Below are 22,817 nucleotides of genomic sequence, written 5' to 3'. Positions count from 1 at the left end.
CTTATTCGATTAAAACGATAACATTAACATTAAGTTTTAATTTTCAACAAAAATAATTTCATTAAAACAATAACGAAAAAATTTTAACAACCAAAAACCACTGAGATTGCACGTACTTATTTATAAATTATCCTAAGTAACATTGTAAAAGCAACACACAACCAGACACGTCTGAAATCCCTAATAAGCCTTTGAATTCTTCTGAATTAAGCCAACTCCATCTCGGTAAGTTTAACATCCAACGCTTTCAAAATTGACTGCGCTGTAAGGGGTAATTCTGGAAAGCAAAGAAAAAAGATTTTTTAATTTTTATTCTAATATTTTTAAGGTGACCTATAGGTATGCCAGCCTCATCGGTACAAACTAAATTAAAATTAAACTAGTTAAACCTAAAACTACAACAATTTGAGAGAATCACTAACAAATTCATACACTTTCATTGCCGAAATGCTCAAAGGTTTGTTTAAAATACAATTGAAAGTACCAATATTAGGAGTTGAGGAGTTCTGTTCTCTATCTCCGAAGATGGTTATCAGATCTTCACCAAACTAAAATGGGACCGCCTCTGAAGTAACACCACGCCACGTGGACGGCGCGGTGTGGTTGTATGGCGCAGCGTTAATTTGAAGGTAGCCTTACCAAGATCAATCCATTCATGAGGATCGTATCCAGAATCCTTGCGGGACTCCATGATACATTGTCTCAACGCATAGATCACACCGTGCGACGACACCACCCCCATCTCTCCTACGGCTGCAAATTAATATATTTCTAAAGTAGGTACATTGCTGCCATAATATTGGATGTGTTATGTTTTCTTTTTATTTATTTATTTATTTACTATAGTACCGCCCACAGAGTTACACATTTAAATTATACATGTTGTTCCTTACATTCTATGGCTCTTATGCAACTCCACTTACGGGCAGTCACAGCGTGCATTAACATAAACATAAGTTGTACAGTAAAATATAAAATATAAAAGTATTTAGATACAAGTTAGCCCTTGACTGCAATTTCACCTGGTGGTAAGTTATGATGCAATCTAAGATGGAAGCGGGCTAACCTGGAAGCCCTTCCTGGTTAGCCCGCAGTTTTCATTAAGCCCATACTCCTTTAGTTTCTACACGGCATCGTACCAGTAGGGTGGTAACTAGCCACGGGCGAAGCGAACATCTATTTGCCCAGTTTATGATCTAAACACTGAAGGTAAATATATCTATTCAATAATCCAGTCGGCTTAAATAGTTAATTTTCAGACGCAGACTGTCATAAAGACCATCAAAACACCCGCATTTATAGAAATTCTACCAAGATGGTCTCCTTGCGACAGATCGTATGACAATGAATGAGTCAAATATAGATTTTATTAAACTACCTTCAATAAATAAATTAGTAATATTCAAAAAAATTCAAATAAATTTTTAAACCTTATTTAAATCTTATCGTGACAAAACATATTTTTTGGCAATTATGAGGCAAACATTACTAAACTCTTAGGCGCATAGGCACCTACTCGGGTTATAAAGTACCTACCTAATAAATCTTTTTACCTTTAGACCCCATAACGCCTTTAGGATTCCTGGAATTGTATCTCAAGTAGACCCTGAAGTCAACTGGAATATCCTTAGCCAGGTACACTTCGTACTCAAGCGCATCATTCGACAGCAACTTGCCTGTGTTTTTATCGTAAACAAATTTTTCACATGTCAAATAGCTCAAGCCTTGCACATAAGCACCTTCAACCTGAAAAAAAAAGGTTTATCCTTAAATAAAACAAAGTGACGGTTTTAAATTAAATAATAAAAAGATCATTTAGGCCCTTTTTCAAATATCACAATTCTATACCTTAGGTTTCCTTAGTTTAGGTACTTAGGGCTGATTTCACCAACGTAAAATAAGTTTTATTCGAGAGTAAAGATATTTTGGCAGGTTTTCAATACAGAAACTGTCATTATGTCCAAACTGTTATTCCTCGGTGAAACTTTACTCCACGTTGGTGAAATCGGTATTTAAAAAGGTAAACACGAGTAACGTTTCACCGAAGTAGCCTCTCCCTGAAATGCAAAAGGCGCACTACTATGCGTCCCATACGACATTGTTGCCACAAACTGACCATGAAACATATGAAAAACCTAACTCCAGAAAGTCTAAAGCAAATCACGTTGTTAGAAACGCGTCTTCGGTTTCTGCTAATTGTTTATCTTCAAAGAAAACTAAGGAAAACCCGACTATAATATTATTATGATTAATGATCTCAATCATTATACATATATACGTACGGTTGTAATATTGCAAACATAATTTACCTGACCAACATCAATATTCGGATTGGCACTCAACCCAACATCTTCCAATATGTCACATCTGTTCAGTTGAAACTTGCCCGATAGTACATCCAGTTGTACCTCCAAAATTGAAACTGCAAACGCACTGTAGTTCTGCAAATCCGGCTCTTGGTCAGTCATCGTGTACGATGCAGTCAAATCTACTAGATCCGCCCCAGCTTTTGTTATCAACTCTAACCATGTTGGACTGTTCATCTGATTTCTTATAGGATTTAGTCGCGCCTTCAGAATGTTGCATGCTTTCATTATTGAGTAACAAACGCATTCGCTTACAATGCTGGAGCCTGAAAAAACATTATTCGCTGCTACGAAAGAGTAGTGGGGAATGACTGATACTGTTTTGAGTGGTATTCCCAATTCATAAGCGCACACCTGAGCAGCTTTAGTATTAACACCTTGACCCATTTCAATGCCACCTGTTGTAACCGTTACTGTACCATCACCACGATAGATGGATACCATAGCTGTGTAGTTTCCATAAAATAGCACGGGGAACAGCATAACGTTGATTTTGATAGCTTTCTTCATCCACCTATTGTTTTTGTTAAATTCTTTGACATCTCTTAGCCTCTTTTCATAGTCAGCTTTAGCTTTTAAGTTAGTTATGAGCTGGGGTAAATCGTTGTCTTCAGTTCTCATGTTAATTAAACGAACATCGGTCGGATCTTTTTTTACAGCAACGGCTATATGTTCCATAATGTTTTCCATGCTCACGATGCCCTCAAGTGTTCCTATAGATATTAAATTTAAACGATTATTATTTTGTTTCATTTTTACAGTTGCATATCTCAAAAGATCACTTCGTTGTCTTTCTGTCTGTCTGTCTTGTCTGCCAAAAACCTATACGGTAGTTTCCGTTGACCTAGAATCATAAAATATAGCAGGTAGCAAAGTCATAAAACAAGTAAAGAAAAAAATCCGCTAATCGTGATTTTGTGGTTACATTCCAAAAAAATATTTAAAATTAGTGTGACATAACCAAATAATCAGTTTACTAAATCACATTAAGATGGCGCTGTCTGTCATTAACTTGCAGTGCAGTGCTATACTCTTGTTGGAGGAATAAATTTTTATCCCACTGGTTTGAAATTTCTTGTACGATGGTACGGAACCCGTCGTGTGTGAGTCCGCCTCGCACTTGACCGGGTTTTCTTTAATTTCCTATTAAATTATTAAATTACGATTTTATTTTAAATTGAACTCACCAGGGGCTCTAGCAAAAGTGTTGCCAGGCAAATCAGTAAGGACAGCGTACGTCTTAAAATTAAAGTATTCAGTATTGTAACAGTGTGGAAAGCCACCGATGACGAAGTCCAAAATATTTTCGTTGTGAGTAAAGCCATCATCCTCTGTGATTGTTGCGTTCAAGTACTGAATCTTCCCGTTGTCATCTACTCCGACCTAAAATAAATCTTCAAATATCAAAACCAATCCGTACTACAATAATATTATAAATGCGAAAGTGCGTTTGTCTCTCTGTCTGCTACCTTTTCACGGCCCAGCAGTTACTTAATTATTTAGATTATATCCCGAGGACGAACGCTACGGGCTACTTTTTAACCCGGAAAATCAGGAATTCTCATGGGATTCTTAAATACCCATCCGCTTAACCGATTTGTATGAAAGGTATCGAGGTACGAGTGGCTTGCGTCCATGTTACATATGGCAACTTTTTATCTCGGAAAATCAAACAGTTCCTACGAGATCTTTAAAAACTTAAATCGCAGCTAAGAACTAACTAAAATCAAAGAATAAAGAAATGTTTACAAAACCTCATATTCACACTGGCAAGGCAATCTTCTTCCAGCTATAGTAATATTGGTCGGTAATGGTAAAACGAATCTGCAAGGGCGATCCATTCTCTTCGCAACAATTGCGCTAGCGCACGCTACTTGCACGTTACGGCTGATTTTCCCACCAAAACCTCCCCCCAAGCGACGAACTTTAACATGGATACTGAAAGTAAAATGTTTTTGGTTACTTGATACCTTACCAACAAACTTTTTGGTTGAGACATCCACAAAGAAAATGAACCATTAAAAAAAATACTCAGAAAATAAACTTGGGTAACTATAACGTAGTGTTTTGTGCTTTAAGTAATTAAAAATTAAAAATTAATAATTATAAATAGAATTCCTATCGTATCGAATCGTCAAAAAGACCACCCCTGGTTGCCCCTGGACCAAAAGTGCCCATCAAGCTGGCAGCATTGCCCCGCTGAATGGCGATGGACAACCTTTGGACCAGGTAGGCCTCAGAGCGTGGATCGCAACCTCTTTCTTTGTGCTTTAGTTGTAAAATTAAAATCAACAGAAGTTTGGGTTTTAAACTTTCACTATAGAATACCACCAGTACAGACTGTATATGATCTCATGAACTCACTCGCTTTCCTGCATTCGCAAGCACTGTGCTACTGCAATTTGCGTCAAATCCATCCATTGTGTTGTATCATACACCTCCATGGCTTTGTCAAGCGGGATCGCAACACATGCCAACGGCTCCAAATAATAATGATACTGAGCTTGCAAGTCGAACACGCCTTTAACAACTTTTTTAACATCTTGTCCTCTACCTGTTGGTTCGATTGTCGGACCCGATAGGATACTATCACTGAATTTCTTAGCTTGATTAATAGTTAAAATTGGAACCGTATTCACAAGATTCTTGTATGTAACTTTGACTTTTCTAGCTGCGTCTATGGCTAACTGGTGACTTTTTGCTACCACTATTGCTACTGGTTGTCCGTAGTATTTTATACTTTCATCTGCCAGAATTGGCTCGTCTTCCGTTTGAAGTTGTATACCGGGGAAGGTGAAAGAATTTTTTCCTGGTATATCTTTAGCCGTATACACAGCCAAGACGCCTTCTAAATCCTGAAAATACGAATTAGTTTACATGCTTTCAGCATCATCAAAAAATACAATGTACTTGTAGTTAGTTTTATAGCTGGGATGTCCCCGGTACTAATCCTGGCTGGATCAATTCGAGATATCTTTGGTCTGTGGTTACCACCATTAATACATAACCATGCCGCCAAACTTTTAAACTGTTCGGTACAAGTGCACGTGGAAATCTATACTCCACCCAGGATAACTCGCTTTGGCGTCACTGGTGGTATGCCATTTACATATTGAGCCTCGCCAAACTTTGTAGCATAGCTTTCAGTTTCATCACGGACTGGTTGAAAACTACCAAATTCCATTCAGCTTAGTCCGCTCCTATCTTAAATTGATGATCACACCAAATCAGATCGTAGTCATGAGCTACTTGTCATCGAATAAAAAAATTTAGCAATGATTGAAATGAAATGCTTTGAAGCTAGAATGAAACGATTTTAAATGAAATAATTTATTTGTTTTTTAAACGTTAAAGCTTACCAACGCATTTGCAACATCAACGTTATCTACAGCGCCATTGTGGACTGTAGACAACACAAAAGCCCCGTGAACTTCATAAGGCAATGGTGGTATACCATTTACGTATTGGGCTTCACCGGAACTTTGTATGATAGCTTCCAGCTTCATGACGGGCTGATTGAGGGGGTACAGCGTGGGGTCTGTTTGGAACACCTGCGTGCCGCTGGATACGGGTCGGACGATTAGTTGACCGCCAGATAGGTATCGTGGAGAGACTATTCCCTCTGGAGTTAAATTAAGGACGAACTGAAAAAAATCGTAAACTATGAATTTGAGAATCTTTTAAATTAGGAAAATCTGTACCTATTGCTTGGTTTTTGTTTTTCCTTCCGTTCAATGTTTGTCAATTTATAGGTTGGTAATGTATAAGTTATTTTGTAGTTTGTAAGTAAAAAACGTAGCTACTGGAATTTCTTGTTCATTAATAAATTGCTACACTCTCCCCGAGCGCTATATTGTAGATAGCTAACCCTAGGATATGCTATGAAATAATCCTTTGACTGGAATTATCGTCGGTCCGTATTACAAATTTTTCAAATAGTTTCAAAAATCTTTTAATGTGGGTACTTTTTCTCTACCCTATGGATGGCCCCCTAACTTTCTTTCCTCAAATAGACACCTAAGTAATTAAAGATTTTGTTTTGTTGACCGATGTTGTCGAATGATTTACTTACAGTAGTAAGGATTGTTAGTGTTTAGTTTAGTTTAGTTGCTCTTTTTTAACCCCCGACCCACAAAGAGGAGTGTTATAAGTTTGACATGACGTATCTGTGTATCTGTCTGTGGCATCGTAGCTCCTAAACTAATGAACCGATTTTAATTTAGTTTTTTTTTTGTTTGAAAGGTGGCTTGATCGAGAGTGTTCTTAGCTATAATTGAAGAAAATCGGTTCAGCCGTTTGAAAGTTATCAGTTCTTTTCTAGTTTTTTTATAGAGGTTTTTGTGTCGGGAGTTTTTTTATATATTGAGTTATTTTTCAAACATGGCTTTATTAATTACTTACCTTGTAAAATAGTCCTATTGCCATCTTCTTCCTTGTCCACGCAGATTGTGCCGGAGGCTTCTCCACTGGCACCAGTTCCTTATTTAACACCTCAATAGCTCCTTGCACCACAGTGCTGTTAAATAGATTCTTTCCTTTCAAATATGCCTCCGTGCGGCTGGCGTGTATGAAATCGGGTGCAATGTTGCCATACACGATACGTATCGAGTCTATAGAACTGCAACTGGTGTCCAGTTTGACGCTAAATGCCACGTTAACGATGGCCAAAGCGTTTTGACTTCTCGGCATTATCTGAATCAAACATAATTTCCAATTTTATACCTACATGGTCATAGAGAAAGCTGTCCTAACCCAAAAGGGGTTATTTAAGTTCATCAATGTTAACTACGTTTATAGTGGAACCGATTTTATTGAATACATAATAAAAATCTGCAGTTTCGTATCCTTATCGGGTACATACCTACAGGCAATTTCACCTAGGTGCCTGTGGTTGTAACTTCAACCACCCATTGTGTCAGATCTTTTTTTGCACACACATGCAAATTGTGGAACTTGATTTTCTTCTGCGGTGTAACAGATTTCAACGAGGGTTTATTCAAGGAGCGGATCAACAAATCGGACACTAAAAAGCTGATAACGCATGCAATTTCTCTGGTGCAGCAAATGTTGCGATTGACAATGCTTTGGCTTCAAATAATCATATTCAAAATTTGTTTTTCGTATTTTAGGCTGCTCACAAGTCACTTTGAGGAAATGTTAGAAGATTTTAATACAATTATTATTTCTTACTCACCTTATAACTCCTAAACAAATGATTGGAACCGCGTGGTGGCAATTGGAAACTCACGATCAATTTACCACGCATGTCGGTTTGTAGAAAATCTTCCATAGAATATGAAGTTCTAACGTTATTGGCGTCACCTGTTGAAATTATAAATGCGATAGAGATATAAGAAGAATGCACATGAAAAATAGTGGAAAGGTCTGGGACCCACGCATTATTTGATTTATTCGGACCAAAACAAAAATTGGTTCATTAGATTTTGAGATAATAATCACGGACATACACATAGGTAAACAGTTCGTACACATACCTACCCCCTTTTTTTAAATCGATTAAAAAGAAGGAAAAACTGAAGTGGACAGAAGAGCATTTTATCTTTCTCTATCAGAATTTGAAGAAAACTCCTATCATACACCTACTAACAGGTAATAATAATTTGGGCATGTTTCCTGAAAATCATTCCAACCCACAAACCTAGATGGACAATGGACATACTTACCTATTTTGAAAAAAACTGATTTTTATCTATAGCTGGGCGATTACGAAGACATATCCTGATTAAGTAGGTATATCCTGGACATTTTTTTTTTGCAATGAGATATCATTTTACCGTAATAGTCCAGCTGTAATCAGTTTTTTCTTGGTAGGTATCTCAATTTTGGGTGGTTGGAACGTTTTTCAGAAATTACGTCCAATAAGTATAGATAGAGACTATGATAGAGAAAATAAAATAAGAATTAGCCAAAGAAAGTCAAATAAATTAACTATTCGCTATATAATATTACATTTTATTAGGACCCCCGATAATTAGGACAGAGGTGAAGTAATGGGTGCTTAGACAGATAAGAATGTAATTACGAGTTTACGGTTACGTGTATACCTACCTACCTATTCAATGTATAATTGATGGCGAAAACAAGTTCAATGTCCTTATTTAAAAGATTGAGGATATCGTTACCGAATTCCGGTTCGATGATATACCTACCTATACCTAGGTAATTGCAAATTCTATCGAAATGTAACTAAGCTGATCAAACCGGTTTAAAAAAGAAAATAGTTATGGTGACGTGCATAAACATCACTACCCATAATATAAATGTGATAGTGTGGGGTTTGTTCTTCAATTATGCCACAACGGAGCAACGGACCAGCGTGATTTTTGTATGGATTTCTTTAAAGACCTGGAGTTTATTTTTTATCGCGGAAAATTTTACGGGATTTCAGAAACTAAATCTTCGCGTACGAAGTCGCAGGCATCAACGAGTGAATAATAATTAAAATTACTAATTTAGGGCTGATTTTTCAATTGTCAAATAACTTTTATCTTTTAAAACTGTTATTCAATAAATTGAATAAATTAATATTGAATTTTGAGGTTTTGTCACTTTTTGTATAGGAAATCTGTTAAAACGTCTTTATTCTTTAAATAAAAGTCATTAATTGTTAATTGAAAAATCGGCCCTTAGTAAGTAATATGGAAATATTATTATTTATTACACTTTATAGGACTACGTTACAAGATAAGTTTTAGCTAAGGTAAAGTTATTACTTATTACGTCTAATATTCTAAGATCGTCATACTGTAGCAGTCAATCTACGGTGGTTTTTAAGGCCTACGATTTTAATGCTTGTAGGTTGCGCACAGTTCCCCTACGTAACCGTAGCAGCGAAGGTGCTGAATTTATAATTTCTATAATACTTTAATAGCTAGTGGTCTTTTCCTACCTACACTTCAAGATAAATAATTTTTAGGATTCCGTACCTCAAAAGGAAAGCGGAACCCTTATAGGATCACTTTGTTGTCTGTCTGTCTGTCTGTCAGTCCGTCCGTCCGTCGTGTCTGTCAAGAAAACCTATAGGGTACTTCCCGTTGACCTAGAATCATGAATTTGGTAGATAGGTAGGTCTTATAGAACAAGTAAAGGAATAAATCCGAAAACCGTGAATTTGTGGTTACATCACAGAAAAAAAAATGTTTTTTAATTTTCAAAGTAAGATAACTATACCAAGTGGGGTATCATATGAAAGGGCTTTACTTGTACATTCTAAAACAGATTTTTATTTATTTTTAAGCATAACAGTTTTTGATTTATCGTGCAAAATGTTAGAAAAATACCCGAGTACGGAACCCTCAGTGCGCGAGTCTGACTCGCACTTGGCCGGTTTTTTATTAAATAAATAGGGTATATCAAAAATTATGGAACCAGCAGAAGTCAAACCTGCGTCCACCTGGGTATCTTAACACCCTCTATACCATATGATTATGTATACCAATATCTAATGACCTTATTAGGCCACGGTTCACTCACTCCCAAGTTTAAGATATGTAGGATTCAGTATTCAAGCGGTCAAAGGCGCTGCGGTCGGGATAACCAGGGAGATGCAACAGATTTGAATCCTGCCGGTTCCATAATTAAACTCAAATTCAAATCATTCAAAATAAGTTTAGTAGGTACTCCTTTTGATTTATAATATAATATCTGTAGTGACAATTAATTACGTAAACTTAAAACTAAAGCTACGAGGGTTCCAAACGCGCCCTGCGGGGTGATTAGCTAACTCAGTGTCTACCTAACAGTGAATGATAGTCACCGAGCTCATTTTTAAACAATTGAAGGTTTTCTAAGAACAAATATTTTAATATCACTCAATGAAGCAGCAATGTAGAACCAACCAACCTCGGTGCCTATCATTCAGTGTAAGACACTGAGTTAGCGAATCACCTAGCGGGTCTGCGTTCTTACTTTTGCGTTCACTGTAGATTAGATCGATAGAGACCGAGATAAATGTGGGGAAGTCTACTGAGTTACTCAAATGTGTGCAAAGGAAAAAGCTCGAATATCTGGGACCTGCTGCAGCTGATAATACAAGGCAAAATAAAGGGCAAACGTAGACCTGGCCGTAGACGAACATCCTGGCTTAAGAACCTTCGCCAGTGGTTTAACATGAGTACAAGGTCACTGTTTAGAGCAGCGGTGAACAGAATCCAGCTAGCCTTAATGATTGCCAACCTCCGATAGGAGATGGCACTTGAAGAAGAAGAAGAAGTAGATTAGATAGGCAGTGAAAAAACTTACGTATGGTGATAGTGGCTCCGATTGCTTCAAACAGTACAAACACGTCAGATGGATAGAATGGGTCTCTGTACTTCAGCATTATGTTTCCCGCCAGTGAGTCCAACTGAATGTGAAAACATGGTTTTTATTTTAGACTAGCTGTGCCCGCGACTTCGTTCGCGTGGAATAGTGACTTTTCGGGCAGCATGTACGTTAAAAATGTTCGCCGTGATTCTTTAAATTGACATAACTTTTTTATTTATGAACCGATTGACATGAAATAAACACTAAATGTTACACTTAACAATATACTACAACATATTACTTACTACAACTACAATACTACAATACTACAATATATTACTACTTACTTACTACAATACATTACTACAATATATTAGTGAAAACCGTATCTAAATCGAATAAGCCGTTTCTGATATTAGCGTGCACAAACACACAGACAAACAGACAATCAGACAAACAGACAAACAGACAAAAAAAAATTAATTACAATTTCGGGTTCGGCATCGATATAATAACAACCCCTGCTACTTTTTTTTTTATATGTTTCCATTGTACAGACACCACTTTTCTACAATTTTATTATATGTATAGATTCACCAACAATAAATACACACCCAATAAATATTCTTCTTGGACTCTAAAACACTTTACTTAGGCTGAGATCTAGGTATACTATCTTACTTTGACTTTTCTGAGTTAGTTCAGATGAACCTATATCAGGGGTGTCAAACTGATTTTCCTAAAGGGCCATTATTAAGATTCAGAGATTTGTGCTCGGTAATGAGAGAGACAAGATAAAACCGCATTTAAGAGTAGAAGAGATAACTGATAAGTATAGCCTACCTAGTATCTCATATCTACCTACGTACTCTAAAAATGTAAAATATGAACCAATAAAAGACTAGTTTCAGATCGTTACACTTTAGATACCTACGTACATGTAATATGGTACCTAATATTATCTAAGTTCTTTTTTGTACAATAACCATAACTCTACAAATGACGCACGTAGACTACTAATAATGTTTTGATATACGAAATTAATTCTATACCCTTGCTAAATGGCCAATTTTACTTCAAATAATACAATTAATATTTACATTAATTCACCTACAACGGATGGGCTGTTAAAGCTAGCAGGCAGCCCAAACATATGTATAATATATAAGTATGAATATAGTTTAATTTAGACGCCTGGCAATGATATAGCCAAATGCTGAGGGCTATAATGATTAGAAGAGAAGAGAGAGAGAGAAAGAAGGAGATCGATATTTAGAAGGTCAGCACGAAGTAATGCCACGCAGTTCCATTCTCACCTTGGACGACATGGGGAGGTTATTTTAGTCCCTACGATACGAGTCAGACACACCCTGCCAGCCGGCAGAAGTCCGAAGGGATGTTTTCCTCCCCAGAAGAAAAAAAATGAATTTAATGATCACTCACCTTTCGCACTGGAATCTGAGCTATCAAATCAAAATGCTTCGCGAACTCTCCTAAATATCCAAATTCCTCCATAGCTACTGCGGTACTCTTGAATAATGCCAGCGTGTCCTCAAGTGATATGTTGGCACCTAGGACAAGGTTCTGATCGAAGCGGTACACCTTCAAGGAAGTCACTTCACTGATGTCGATCAGAGTAGCTGGATACTCAAAATCCTCGATTGTAGCTGTGAAAACAGGATTAATATATATATATATATATATATATATATATGAATTTATATATATATAAAATTTGAATGTGGGGGTTGGTTGAATATTTGGCTAAGAGTCAGAGGACACCTACAGCCTTCAACATCATCCCGAGGGTATTATTTAGCTGGCTGCATACGTATTGTAAGAATTCTCTACTTATACAGTTTGTTCTAGACACCGAAGACTTATTAGAAATTTGCCGGATCATACGGCCGCTTCTGGTGCTGATGCTGACATGAGAAATTGTAAGATCAGCACTTCAAAAGGCACTTTCTCCTTACATCTTGTACTAGACCCCGCAAACTATCAGACTTCAGTATCAGAGAACTGGCAGGACCAGAAAGTTCTATGACAGCCAGATATTTATATTATGCAGCTGGTCTTGAGATCTGGATTCGCTGATATCTGTCGCGTATACGTTTATTGTGTTTACTTCACAACACTTATCAGCTCTGACACCCCTCAGTCTCCTACGCAGGGATACCTATTCGTTTATTGTTTAATTCAGCCAAATATGTACATACTAGCCGATGCCCGCGACTTCGCTCGCGTGGATTTAGGTTTTTCGAAGTCCCGTGGGAACTCTTTGATTTTCCGGAATAAAAAGTAGCCTATGTGCTAATCCAGGATATTATCTATCTCCATTCTAAATTTCAGCCCAATCCGTCCAGTAGTTTTTGCGTGAAGGAGTAACAAACACACACACACACACACACACACACATACAAACTTTCTCCTTTATAATATTAGTGTGATAGTGTGATAATCTAAAATTTGTACAGCACTAATACCCACAGTATTTTTATTTAGAGCAACTTCCAAGTAGATAATGAAACTTATATCATTGATAATAACATTAAAAGCACTAAAGCATATCAATTTAGACTAGACATACCTTTTCCAGTATTTCCATCAATAAACATATAATCTCTCGCTCCATAAGAATTAAGTATAGTAAATATCTGGTCTTCGGTATAAACTTTAATAAAGTTAGTTTTTCCGTAGTTTAGTATGATTGGTTTACGATCGCTCAAAGCGTCTACTAAGCTCCAATCTCCATCGCTGCATGTAGAACACTTTCTGTCACAAATCTTGGTTTGGTCATTGAAGCAGGTAGAAAGTTCTTCTATGTCTTCAACTTGTTTGGATAGCGCAGGACTGGCATCCACAGCGAACGATTTGATAGTGTCTAGGATTGGCCTATATCCTGTACATCGACAAGTGTTGCAGCCAAACGAGTTCTCCAATTCAGCCATATTGAGGCCCTTGTTTAAAAGACTGCAAGTTTAAAACATTATTAACATCTTTTCAGCGACAATAGGTCAGTCAGAAAATCCGTATCAATTTTCAAGTTACCTATTCATAACTACATAAATAAATTCGATCAATACAAGGATTCTACCAACGCCAAAAATTATGATGATTGAGGAGTTGAATCCCAGAATTCAATGAGAACCAAAGTCGATACTTGATAATATCCTCCCTATTATTAATTCACAACAGCTAACGCGTACATTATTGGGGAGTAGAACTTCCCTTTCAGATAATTTCGTAAATATCATGGAGACGAAATTCATATTTGATTATCCATTTCGATTTAGCCGAAACTTAAAATTTTATCACATGAAACAAAATACGAGAAAAGTAGGTATTGTGTATATTTATTTAAATTTCTACCATCCTCCGACGTAGCACCATTAAAAGTTATTTGTCACCGCGTGAAAGCAAATAACTAAATTTTGAAATTATGTACTTATGTTGAATAGAATAGCTGTTCAAACATATATTTACTTACTTGCTGCTATTACGAAGCCTACAGCCCTAACCTTGACGTAAGTTTATTGTGAGTACAACTATAAAATTATTGTTCTCTAGGAACCTTGGTCGTCAAGTATTTATCAGAGTAACGATTTAGCTTATATCTCACTAAAAATAACCGATTTTCCGCTATTTTTTACAAAGACAACCTCATCCGCACCCTGCACAAAAGATGTACGATTTTTTCCGGAACTTAGATTTAGAACTGGGTAGGCCATGTGTGTCGTATGCCAGATGACTTTGGGGCAAAATCTGCTTCTTTCTGGATTCCCAAATGCTGTGATGACAGGTCGAGGTGTCGATGGCGGGATGAGATACTCGTAGCCCGAAGAGTCACAGAATAGACAGTTGTGGAGAAATCAGAGGGAGGTCTTTGCCCAGGTGTACAACAATATAAGCTAATAGTTAAGTTGGACTAAAAACTCTTCGTCATCCACCGATATTGACTTTGGTCCCTGAGTTTGATATCTGAGGCTTTTAAGGTCTAGTTAAGGACGCATGAAAGTAAATCTTACCTAGTTAAATGCATCACCCATCCAGGAGTGCAGAATCCGCACTGGGTGCCGTTAAAAGCGGCTATGCGTTTCTGTACTTCACTGTAGCCCTTCAGTCTGTTGCCGACGCCCTCTACGGTGGTGATATCCCATCCGTTGCAGGAGACTACAAGCACCAGGCACTGCGGGAAATCATTTGAAAACCTTTAAGATGGATATTAGTCCTTCGTAACAAGTTTTTTTTTGTTCTCAAGATCTGTTTCTTTGATTACAAAAATTCTAAATTCTTGTAACTGCACTTATTACAAAAAAAATATTATGTTGAATTATAGGTAGGTACCTATCATAGGTAGAGACAAACTATTCGTGGATTAAAAGTCTAAGTTCAACAAGCTTATAATTACTTTGCCTTGCTTAAAGTAGGAAGAAGACCCAGTACTAAAGAAATCATTAAACATAGAAGTTTTTTCAAAATATTTGAACAACTTAAAACTATCATTACAGTCTAGACTTAAGTTTATCAATTCGAGTTTTAACTTTTGACTCGACATATTATTATGTCTTTAGTCATACTCGTAGTACTTAGGTATCTACTTAGAGCTTTTTTCACGAGAAAGCCTCTTATATTACTTAGTTATATTCCAAGGTATTCAATGTACTCTCTTAATAGGTATTAGTTGTGTGGAAGAGAATCTGGGATTCTATCATATTATTACTACAAGAGAACCGTCATCACTATCTGAATAAAGGTAGGGGGTTTCTTGGTTAGCGAAGGAAAATACAACCCAGGGGAGAGAAAGAGAAACTTACAGAATTAACGGAGAAAGTCTCCACGGTGCCACTGGTCTCTCTGTGCGCAGTCACCTTCACAATACACGCTCCGCACACTCCCTGCCTGCACATAGCCTTTGTTCCCGGGAGGCCCAGGTGGTATGTGAGGTAGGTGTACAGGGATGTCTCCCGATGGACATCGCAGGTCACTGAAAGGATAAATTTTTATTCAGATTTATTTCATTAACCCCCAACCCAAAAAGAAGGGGTGTTATAAGTTTGATGTGTGTATCTGTGTATCTGTGTATCTATACATCTGTCTGTGGCATCGTAGCGCCTAAACGAATGAACCGATTTTAATTTAGTTTTTTTTTGTTTGAAAGGTGGCTTGATCGAGAGTGTTCTTAGCTAAAATCCAAGAAAATCGGTTCAGCCGTTTGAAAGTTATCAGCTCTTTTCTAGTTACTGTAACCTTCACTTGTCGGGGGTGTTATGAATTTTTAATTTACACTTGTTTTATATACAAATTAGCCCTTGACTGCAATCTCACCTAATGGTAACGGTAAGCGATGATGCAGTCTAAGATGGAAGCCGGCTAAGTTGGAAGGGTTATGGCAATTCTTTTACACCCTTACCCCTTAAATCGGTTTCTACACGGTATCACACCGGAATGCTAAATCGCTTGGCGGCACGACTTTGCCGGTAGGGTACCTAGTCACGGCCGAAGCCTCCCACCAGATGAGACCAAAGACAATTTAGAAAATATAAATTCCCAAATTGCCGTGCCGGGAATCGAACCCGGAACTTCCCACTTAGACCACAGCGCTCACCACTGTACCAGAGAGGTACCTACATATTTAATTATAGCTCTCCTACCTATCTTATCTATACCTACATAAAAGCTTCGATATTTTTACCTGATGCACAATTATTGCACATATGTAAATTAAAAAGATGGAGTGACTGGTTTCTACGTGACATTGACGAAGTGCATTGTGCTGGTGTGGCACTACTCAAAATCATTAAACAAAATAAGAAGTGACTGGTTTTTATGTTAAAGTTTTTATGTTAAAACCGCTTGAGAGCTTGAGATTTTGGATATAGATACCTAAGCAAAGTAGGTTGGTAGTTGGTAGATATGTAAAGGTACCTCTATGTAGTATATAGACTATACTAGTATATAATTATACTGTATCACACTTAAAAGAGAACGTTTATATGTGTGTGTGTGTGTGTGTGTGTGTGTGTGTGTGTGTGTGTGTGTGTGTGTGTGTGTGTGTGTGTGTGTGTATGTTTGTTATTCCTTTACGCAAAAACTACTGGACGGATTGGGCTGAAATGGAGATAGATTTTACCCTGGATTAGCACATAGGCTACTTTTTATCCCGGAAAATCAAAGAGTTCCCACGGGAATTAAAAAAAACTCACATCCACGCGAACGAAATCGCGGGCATCAGCTAGTAGTTATATAATCTAGACCCCCACTAAAGACATTTTCAGGAACTCTGAACGAGCGAAGCCGGGATGCTTAAACTAACTTCGTCCGCGTGGATTTAGGTTTTTGAAGATTCCGTGGGAATTGTTTGGTTTTCCGGGATAAAAAGTTATCTATGTCAAAAACATGGACGCAAGCTGCCTCGGTACCAAATTTCATACAAATCGGTTGAGCGAATGGGTCTTTAGGAATCCTGTGGGAACTCTTTGATTTTCCGGGATAAAAAGTAGCTTATGTCCGTCCCCGGGATATAAGCTAACTCTGTACCAAATTTCGTCAGAATCGGTTAAACTGTTGGGCCGTGAGAAGGTAGCAGACAGACAGACAGACACACTTTCGCATAATTATAATATTAGTATGGATAGTATGGATATGTACCTACGAGTAGGTACCACTGACTACGATGCTCATTTATTTATCTAGGTATACCTCAGTAAACGCGTAGTTGCATTACATAAAAATAAAGGAAAATTGGTCGTGCGTAAAACCAATTAGTAATAATTAGTAATTACATGTTCACCAACCAAAATACTTAGGTAGAAAACATAAGGCACTAATAATTTATTATAACTAAGCATTTTAATTTTTATTAATTTTGGTAACGGCGTTTTTAAAACCTTTTCCATAAAAAATATTTTGCATCTCAGTGTGTACGGACTCTTAAGATGATTACCGCGACAAATTACGGTAATCACGGCAAAAGACGCCAGTATGCATATTATTATTATTATTATTTTCAAGTGGACAAAAAATACTACGTAGGTAATCACGTAATGTATTTCGTATTTTGTTTTGTGGTGAGGTTATCTTATTCGTACTTCTTAGCAAGTTTTAAACTTTTGTTTTTATATAACACTTAATTGGGTAACTATCCCTATGGTCAATCGTGGTTAAAAATGACCACGATTTTACTTAGCATGGTTTAATCTTTCATAGGTTTTTCAGCGGTTAGTGCAGGCGGGTGCCAGATACGGGGATTATGTCGCACAATAGGAGAATAGTCCTCGAGTCGGGAGGTGCACCATTGCGTTCCTCGGGCGCCTCAGTTTGTGTGTACCTACTGTCTAGGGGGATTTCATTGGTGCCGGAGGTCTATCTCGGCAAACGTCTTTGGTTGCAGGGCTCCGCAAACGAAGTCCGGCCCCGCAGCCCAACCACATGAGTCTTCTCTGTGGCCCCGTCACCAGGCAATACGTGGGGTACCGTGGGGTTTTAGTCGGTAAGAGACCGACTTGACCCCCATTCCGACCCGGGCGCAGTGGTATCCATGAAGGATTTCTCCACGAAAATAATACAAAGGATCGTTGGAGTGCAAACTATAGGTAAGGCAAAAAGGAACTCCTATCCAAATTGCTTGATTAAAGCATTTAAAAAATGTATCATTAAAATGAAATAATTTTACCTGTACCTGTATACGAACGCACGTTATTTAGGTATAAAGATGGAGACTAATGAATTTTTAATGAATAAGATCAAAGCCAGATTTTTACGAGCACAGTGACCTACAGTTTAGAGTCTAGACAGACAAGATATTTTTTGTCCCGGTACGAGTATGTATTTATTTTTAACCTTTTAAAAACACTATCTTTGTATAATAATAAGAAATTATCTTCACTTGTTCCAATAATTTATTAGTTAGCAGGTTGCATTTCTATGAAAAAAGTTTGCAGATGTTTTATAGGAAATTTATAGAATAGATAATCACCCGTAACATATTAAGTATTGATAAATGTATAATGTTGTAATAAAAACTTAGTAGAAGTATCATCTATGCTTACGTTAGTAATATACTTAGGTAGTTGAAGATTGTAAGTCGGTTTTTTATTACTTTTTAATCCATAGCCACTGTACGTTTTAATTAAAGCGATCATTCAGTAATTAGCTTTACAACTGATTGCAGGATTGGTAGATCCACCTTGGAATAAAAATATTAATGTACCTACCTAATATCCTTTAATATCTATTTCGTTAAATGAGGACAAGATTTCGTTTTCAACAAGGGCAGACAGAAATTCTACAGGTAAGAACATTGCACGCCAGGCACAGAATAAAAAACCAGTCAAGTGCGAACCGGACCTCGCTCTTTTAGTGTTCCGTACATAATTTTATTATAAACATCATGTGTGGGGTGTATGAAATATTTCTTTTCCAAGCTAGAACATCGCAACAACGACTGTGAAAAAAAAAAAAAAAATGTTCGTTGGTTTTGGTCACAGCTTACAAACTGTTTCCTAAATGTTGTTTTCAGTATTTGTTGTTTAAAAATGGTAAAATACTGGAACTTCATATTCCTAACTCGTTTAGTTTTGAGACAGCCCTCTTCACAAATATGGTCTAAAACTCTAAACTTACAACTTTGGTGGCCCCAGATTTTTTTTAATTTCGAAGATAAAAATAAAATAAAAATAATTATTGCTCCAAATTTTTTGTTTTAAATAATTTTTCAAAATAAGTAAATTATTCAATGCATATCAAAAATTATACTATATTTTTTATTTTTCTTTACATTTTTTGTATTAAGGTTTCCGCGATACAAGTTCCAAGATCAATGGAGAAAATGATTGTAATTAATCTTCTTGTTATTAATCTTGTTATATTTTATTTTTGTTAAGTATATTTTATGTTGTTCTTGTTATAATTTTTTTATGCTCTTCAACTTACATTATCTCACGTTCAGATGAAAAAAGTACCTACTTGAATTTAAGCAGGTGATTAGAAATTATTTTAAAAACGTCAAAAAATTCGTAACCAGTAGAATTAAACTGAGTCTCTCCTGGGTATCGCCTTTACCGCTAAGCCACGGTTCACTTACCGACTAATGTATGTATTTCTATCCATGCACTATTCAAGCGACGGCGATAACAATTTTAGTACATTATTTGTTGTTTCTATTATTTAATTTTTTGTTATTTCTGTTATTTTATTTTTGTAAACATTTTTAAAAAATAGTGTAATAATGAAATAATAAATAAATAAGAGATATTAAATAAATAATAAATAAAATAACTATTTAATAATATTATTTTTATTTAAAAAGAAATAAGAACATTTGTTCTTTATTTTAGGCAAATCGTACCCATAATATTATTACAGAGTTCTAATATTAATTAATATGAAATAGAATCTAAAATGTAGATTATACTCGTACATACTTTGGTAATTTTTTAGACACTAGCATGTTAATATCATGAAATTTTAAATGAAACACGTTCAGTAGGTATGTGTTACTCTAACACTGCTCTAACAACAACAACAAAACGTGTAATTATTTTTGTTGATCGATAAGAAAAAAGTGGCTCCAGATTGTATGGTCTTCAGAAAGTCGTTTAAATTTAGGTACATTACTAAACAATCAAAGGTGGAAAGTTATCTCGATAAATACCTGTACATCTTTTCCCATTCACAGTAAACTTTACGTAGGTCATAACGATATGCACTCGAGTACGAAACTAAAGCCTTGCTTCTTTAAGATATCATTATTTATAACTTCGTAACATGCATACTACCTAACGGTAAGTATGCCATTTTAAAGCCTCAAAGTTGTTGACGCAATGATCTAAATTGTGACTGGATGGTATCAGAAATTTGCAGCTGTTACATACAGCTGCAAATTTTTGCACGTGATTTTTTTACAACTAGCACTAACCCTTTGTTTTCTCGGGATAAAAAATATCAGTTCGTGTCAAGGATGCAAACTGATTTTTAGCTGATTTTAGTTGATAAATTCCATCCCTCAGTTTAAAATAATTTTAATAATCAAATTTTATTTAATAATTTCAATATGAGACATTTTTTAAAAATTTACTAAGTATATGAACTTGATTAATTAAAATCGCCTTACAACGGATTAGTTAAAAAAATATGATATATTTTTCAACACAATTGCTCATAAAGTGGCTTTAATTTCACCGCAATCAGGCACATAATAACACGTATAATCAAACTGTGACTTTTTCATTGCTATTATTCACAAGTAAGTTATAGAGTTTTTATTTTATTTTATTGGTTGAGTTGCTTTTTTCTTTAAAAAGTTTCGATACAAAAAAGATCAAGTTCAAGCACAAATAAATTAATGTACCTATTGCTTGTTCATTTCATGCATTTTCGTATTTAAATAGATAATTTCAACTTATACGTGTTTAATAAATAAAACTTTTACTCAAATATAACTTTTGTTTTTTCTGTAAGTAATAAAGAAAACTTGAAATTCCCCATTTTGTACGTGGCTAAAAGGCTGTCCGCGAAAAGTCAAAAAAAAAACCTCATTACCTCACCACCATATAAGATGTGAAGCCCTAAAACATTATGGAAAGTTCACTACCTGAAAACTCTAAGGGTAAATATCTTATTTTAGTATTATTTTCTTCACAAGTGTGTTGAAAAACGTCAAATGATACACGTGTGTATTTATGATTACCGTCCTCGGCTATCTTGGCGCCTCAGCGGTAATCACCAACATTACACACTTGTACCATAATGCACTAATATTTTCTGTTACTAAACAATATAATACCTATCATCTATCGCCTCCAATCACTGTCATCTGTAGGACAGTGCCGTCAACTATGCGTATCTTGTAAATTTTATAACACTGCAATCGCTTTTAGTCCTTGACCGTTCACCTGCTGAGGTTTCAATGCCAGTGAAGAGTACTGAAGTAGGGTTAAACACTGTAAATGAACCAAACCTTACCCTTGAAAAGAATGATGTAGAGCTGAATCTCATATAAATTATTACATAACTAGTTACATCTACCTATTGCAGGAAACGCTAAATACCTTAATCTTTTAGTCCGTCTCAGACTATATAATTTATAAATTGTAGCTATGAAAATATATTTAAGTAGGTGCATACATGTTTATAGCTATAGATTCTTTCATTTATCTACAATACACTCATTACAATCATATTTTTAAAATAATGTTTACAAAAAATAAAATAAAATAAAATAATAATTATTATGTTTTAATATTATGAATGCTTCATCAGTGGCATGTTTAATAATGAAGATTTTCTTCGCCTGTTATTTCTTATTTCTAGTTCACGTGTACTAGTACATCTAGTTAGGTATTTGTCTTATCTCTTTCAGAAGCAAGCCTATTATTGTTTTAAAATAATAAACACAAAACCGGTCATGTGCGACTCGGGCGTCGCTCTTTTAGGGTTTCGTATATAATAATTATGAACATCATAATATTTGAGGGTGTATGAAATATTTCTTTTCCGAGCTAAAACATCGCAATAAACCGTGAAAGAACACCCCAAAAAGTGGTCGTTTGTTTTAGTCACGGCTTACAAACTATTCGATGTGGACGCCAACAGAGGTTGTCCTGTAACAAATTCCACGACTACTTTTATATTTATTATCTACTCCTATTTTGAATTATCGCTTCATAGGCTTCCTAAAACAATATATTTTGATTTTTGACATTATAGTATAATCTTAAGGGCCCTAGGTATACCAGGTATAATTTCAAATCTAGAGATGGCGATACACATTGTATCGGCATCTCTCTTAGACGCCCCTGAACCGGTTGCGAATCGCCACAGTGTAGATTAATCAGTATCGCATCGCTTCTGCATTTTTATCTACGTACTTTACTGCAGTATTTACATATAACATCAGAATCGACTGCATTCGACTTCGCTAAGTTCATGTTCACACGCGTTAAGATTGCATGTACGTAAAATTATTTTTACAACTAAAATGTTGTTTTATATACTTTTTTAATCCACACTGATGCCACTTGGCATTAAATAGTAAACAGTGAACAGTGTTCCCTAGTTACTGATTAAAATGATTTGAATATTATTTACTATCAATAGTTTAAATACTTTTATTGCTTTGTACACTTACCTAACAAGAAATAGCTAATGCCTATTGTTTTTAGTTTAGATTCATCTCTTTACAAT

General features: G+C 35.9%; 1 protein-coding gene across 1 annotated transcript; it reads right to left on the bottom strand.

The window, feature by feature from the left end:
* Positions 1–107: 107 nt before the first annotated feature.
* LOC123872921 (indole-3-acetaldehyde oxidase-like) lies at positions 108–20,342 on the bottom strand. Its single transcript, XM_045917522.1, has 16 exons — positions 20,287–20,342; positions 15,449–15,618; positions 14,660–14,820; positions 13,222–13,604; positions 12,075–12,298; positions 10,629–10,731; positions 7,561–7,688; positions 6,768–7,058; positions 5,726–6,010; positions 4,731–5,221; positions 4,121–4,304; positions 3,554–3,749; positions 2,310–3,079; positions 1,554–1,746; positions 640–753; positions 108–277 (listed from the first exon to the last, which is right to left on the bottom strand). Exons 1-16 carry the CDS (start codon positions 20,327–20,329, stop codon positions 207–209), a joined length of 3,807 nt encoding a protein of 1,268 aa, XP_045773478.1. The 5' UTR covers positions 20,330–20,342; the 3' UTR covers positions 108–206.
* Between the last annotated feature and the right edge of the window lie 2,475 nt (positions 20,343–22,817).

The sequence above is a fragment of the Maniola jurtina genome, chromosome 16, assembly GCF_905333055.1.
Source record: "Maniola jurtina chromosome 16, ilManJurt1.1, whole genome shotgun sequence".
NCBI classification, from domain to species: domain Eukaryota; kingdom Metazoa; phylum Arthropoda; class Insecta; order Lepidoptera; family Nymphalidae; genus Maniola; species Maniola jurtina.
Note: the sequence above shows the minus strand (reverse complement) of the source record. Positions and strands in the feature narration are given on the sequence as shown.

Coding starts and splice junctions, on each gene's coding strand:
- LOC123872921 (XM_045917522.1), bottom strand. CDS start 20,329: ATGACCTACGTAAAGTTTACTGTGAATGGGAAAAGATGTACAG. Junction 13,605..14,659: donor TGGGTGATGCATTTAACTAG/GTAAGATTTACT, acceptor TTAAACTTGCAG/TCTTTTAAACAAGGGCCTCA. Junction 7,689..10,628: donor CGGAGCCACTATCACCATAC/GTAAGTTTTTTC, acceptor TAATTTCAACAG/GTGACGCCAATAACGTTAGA.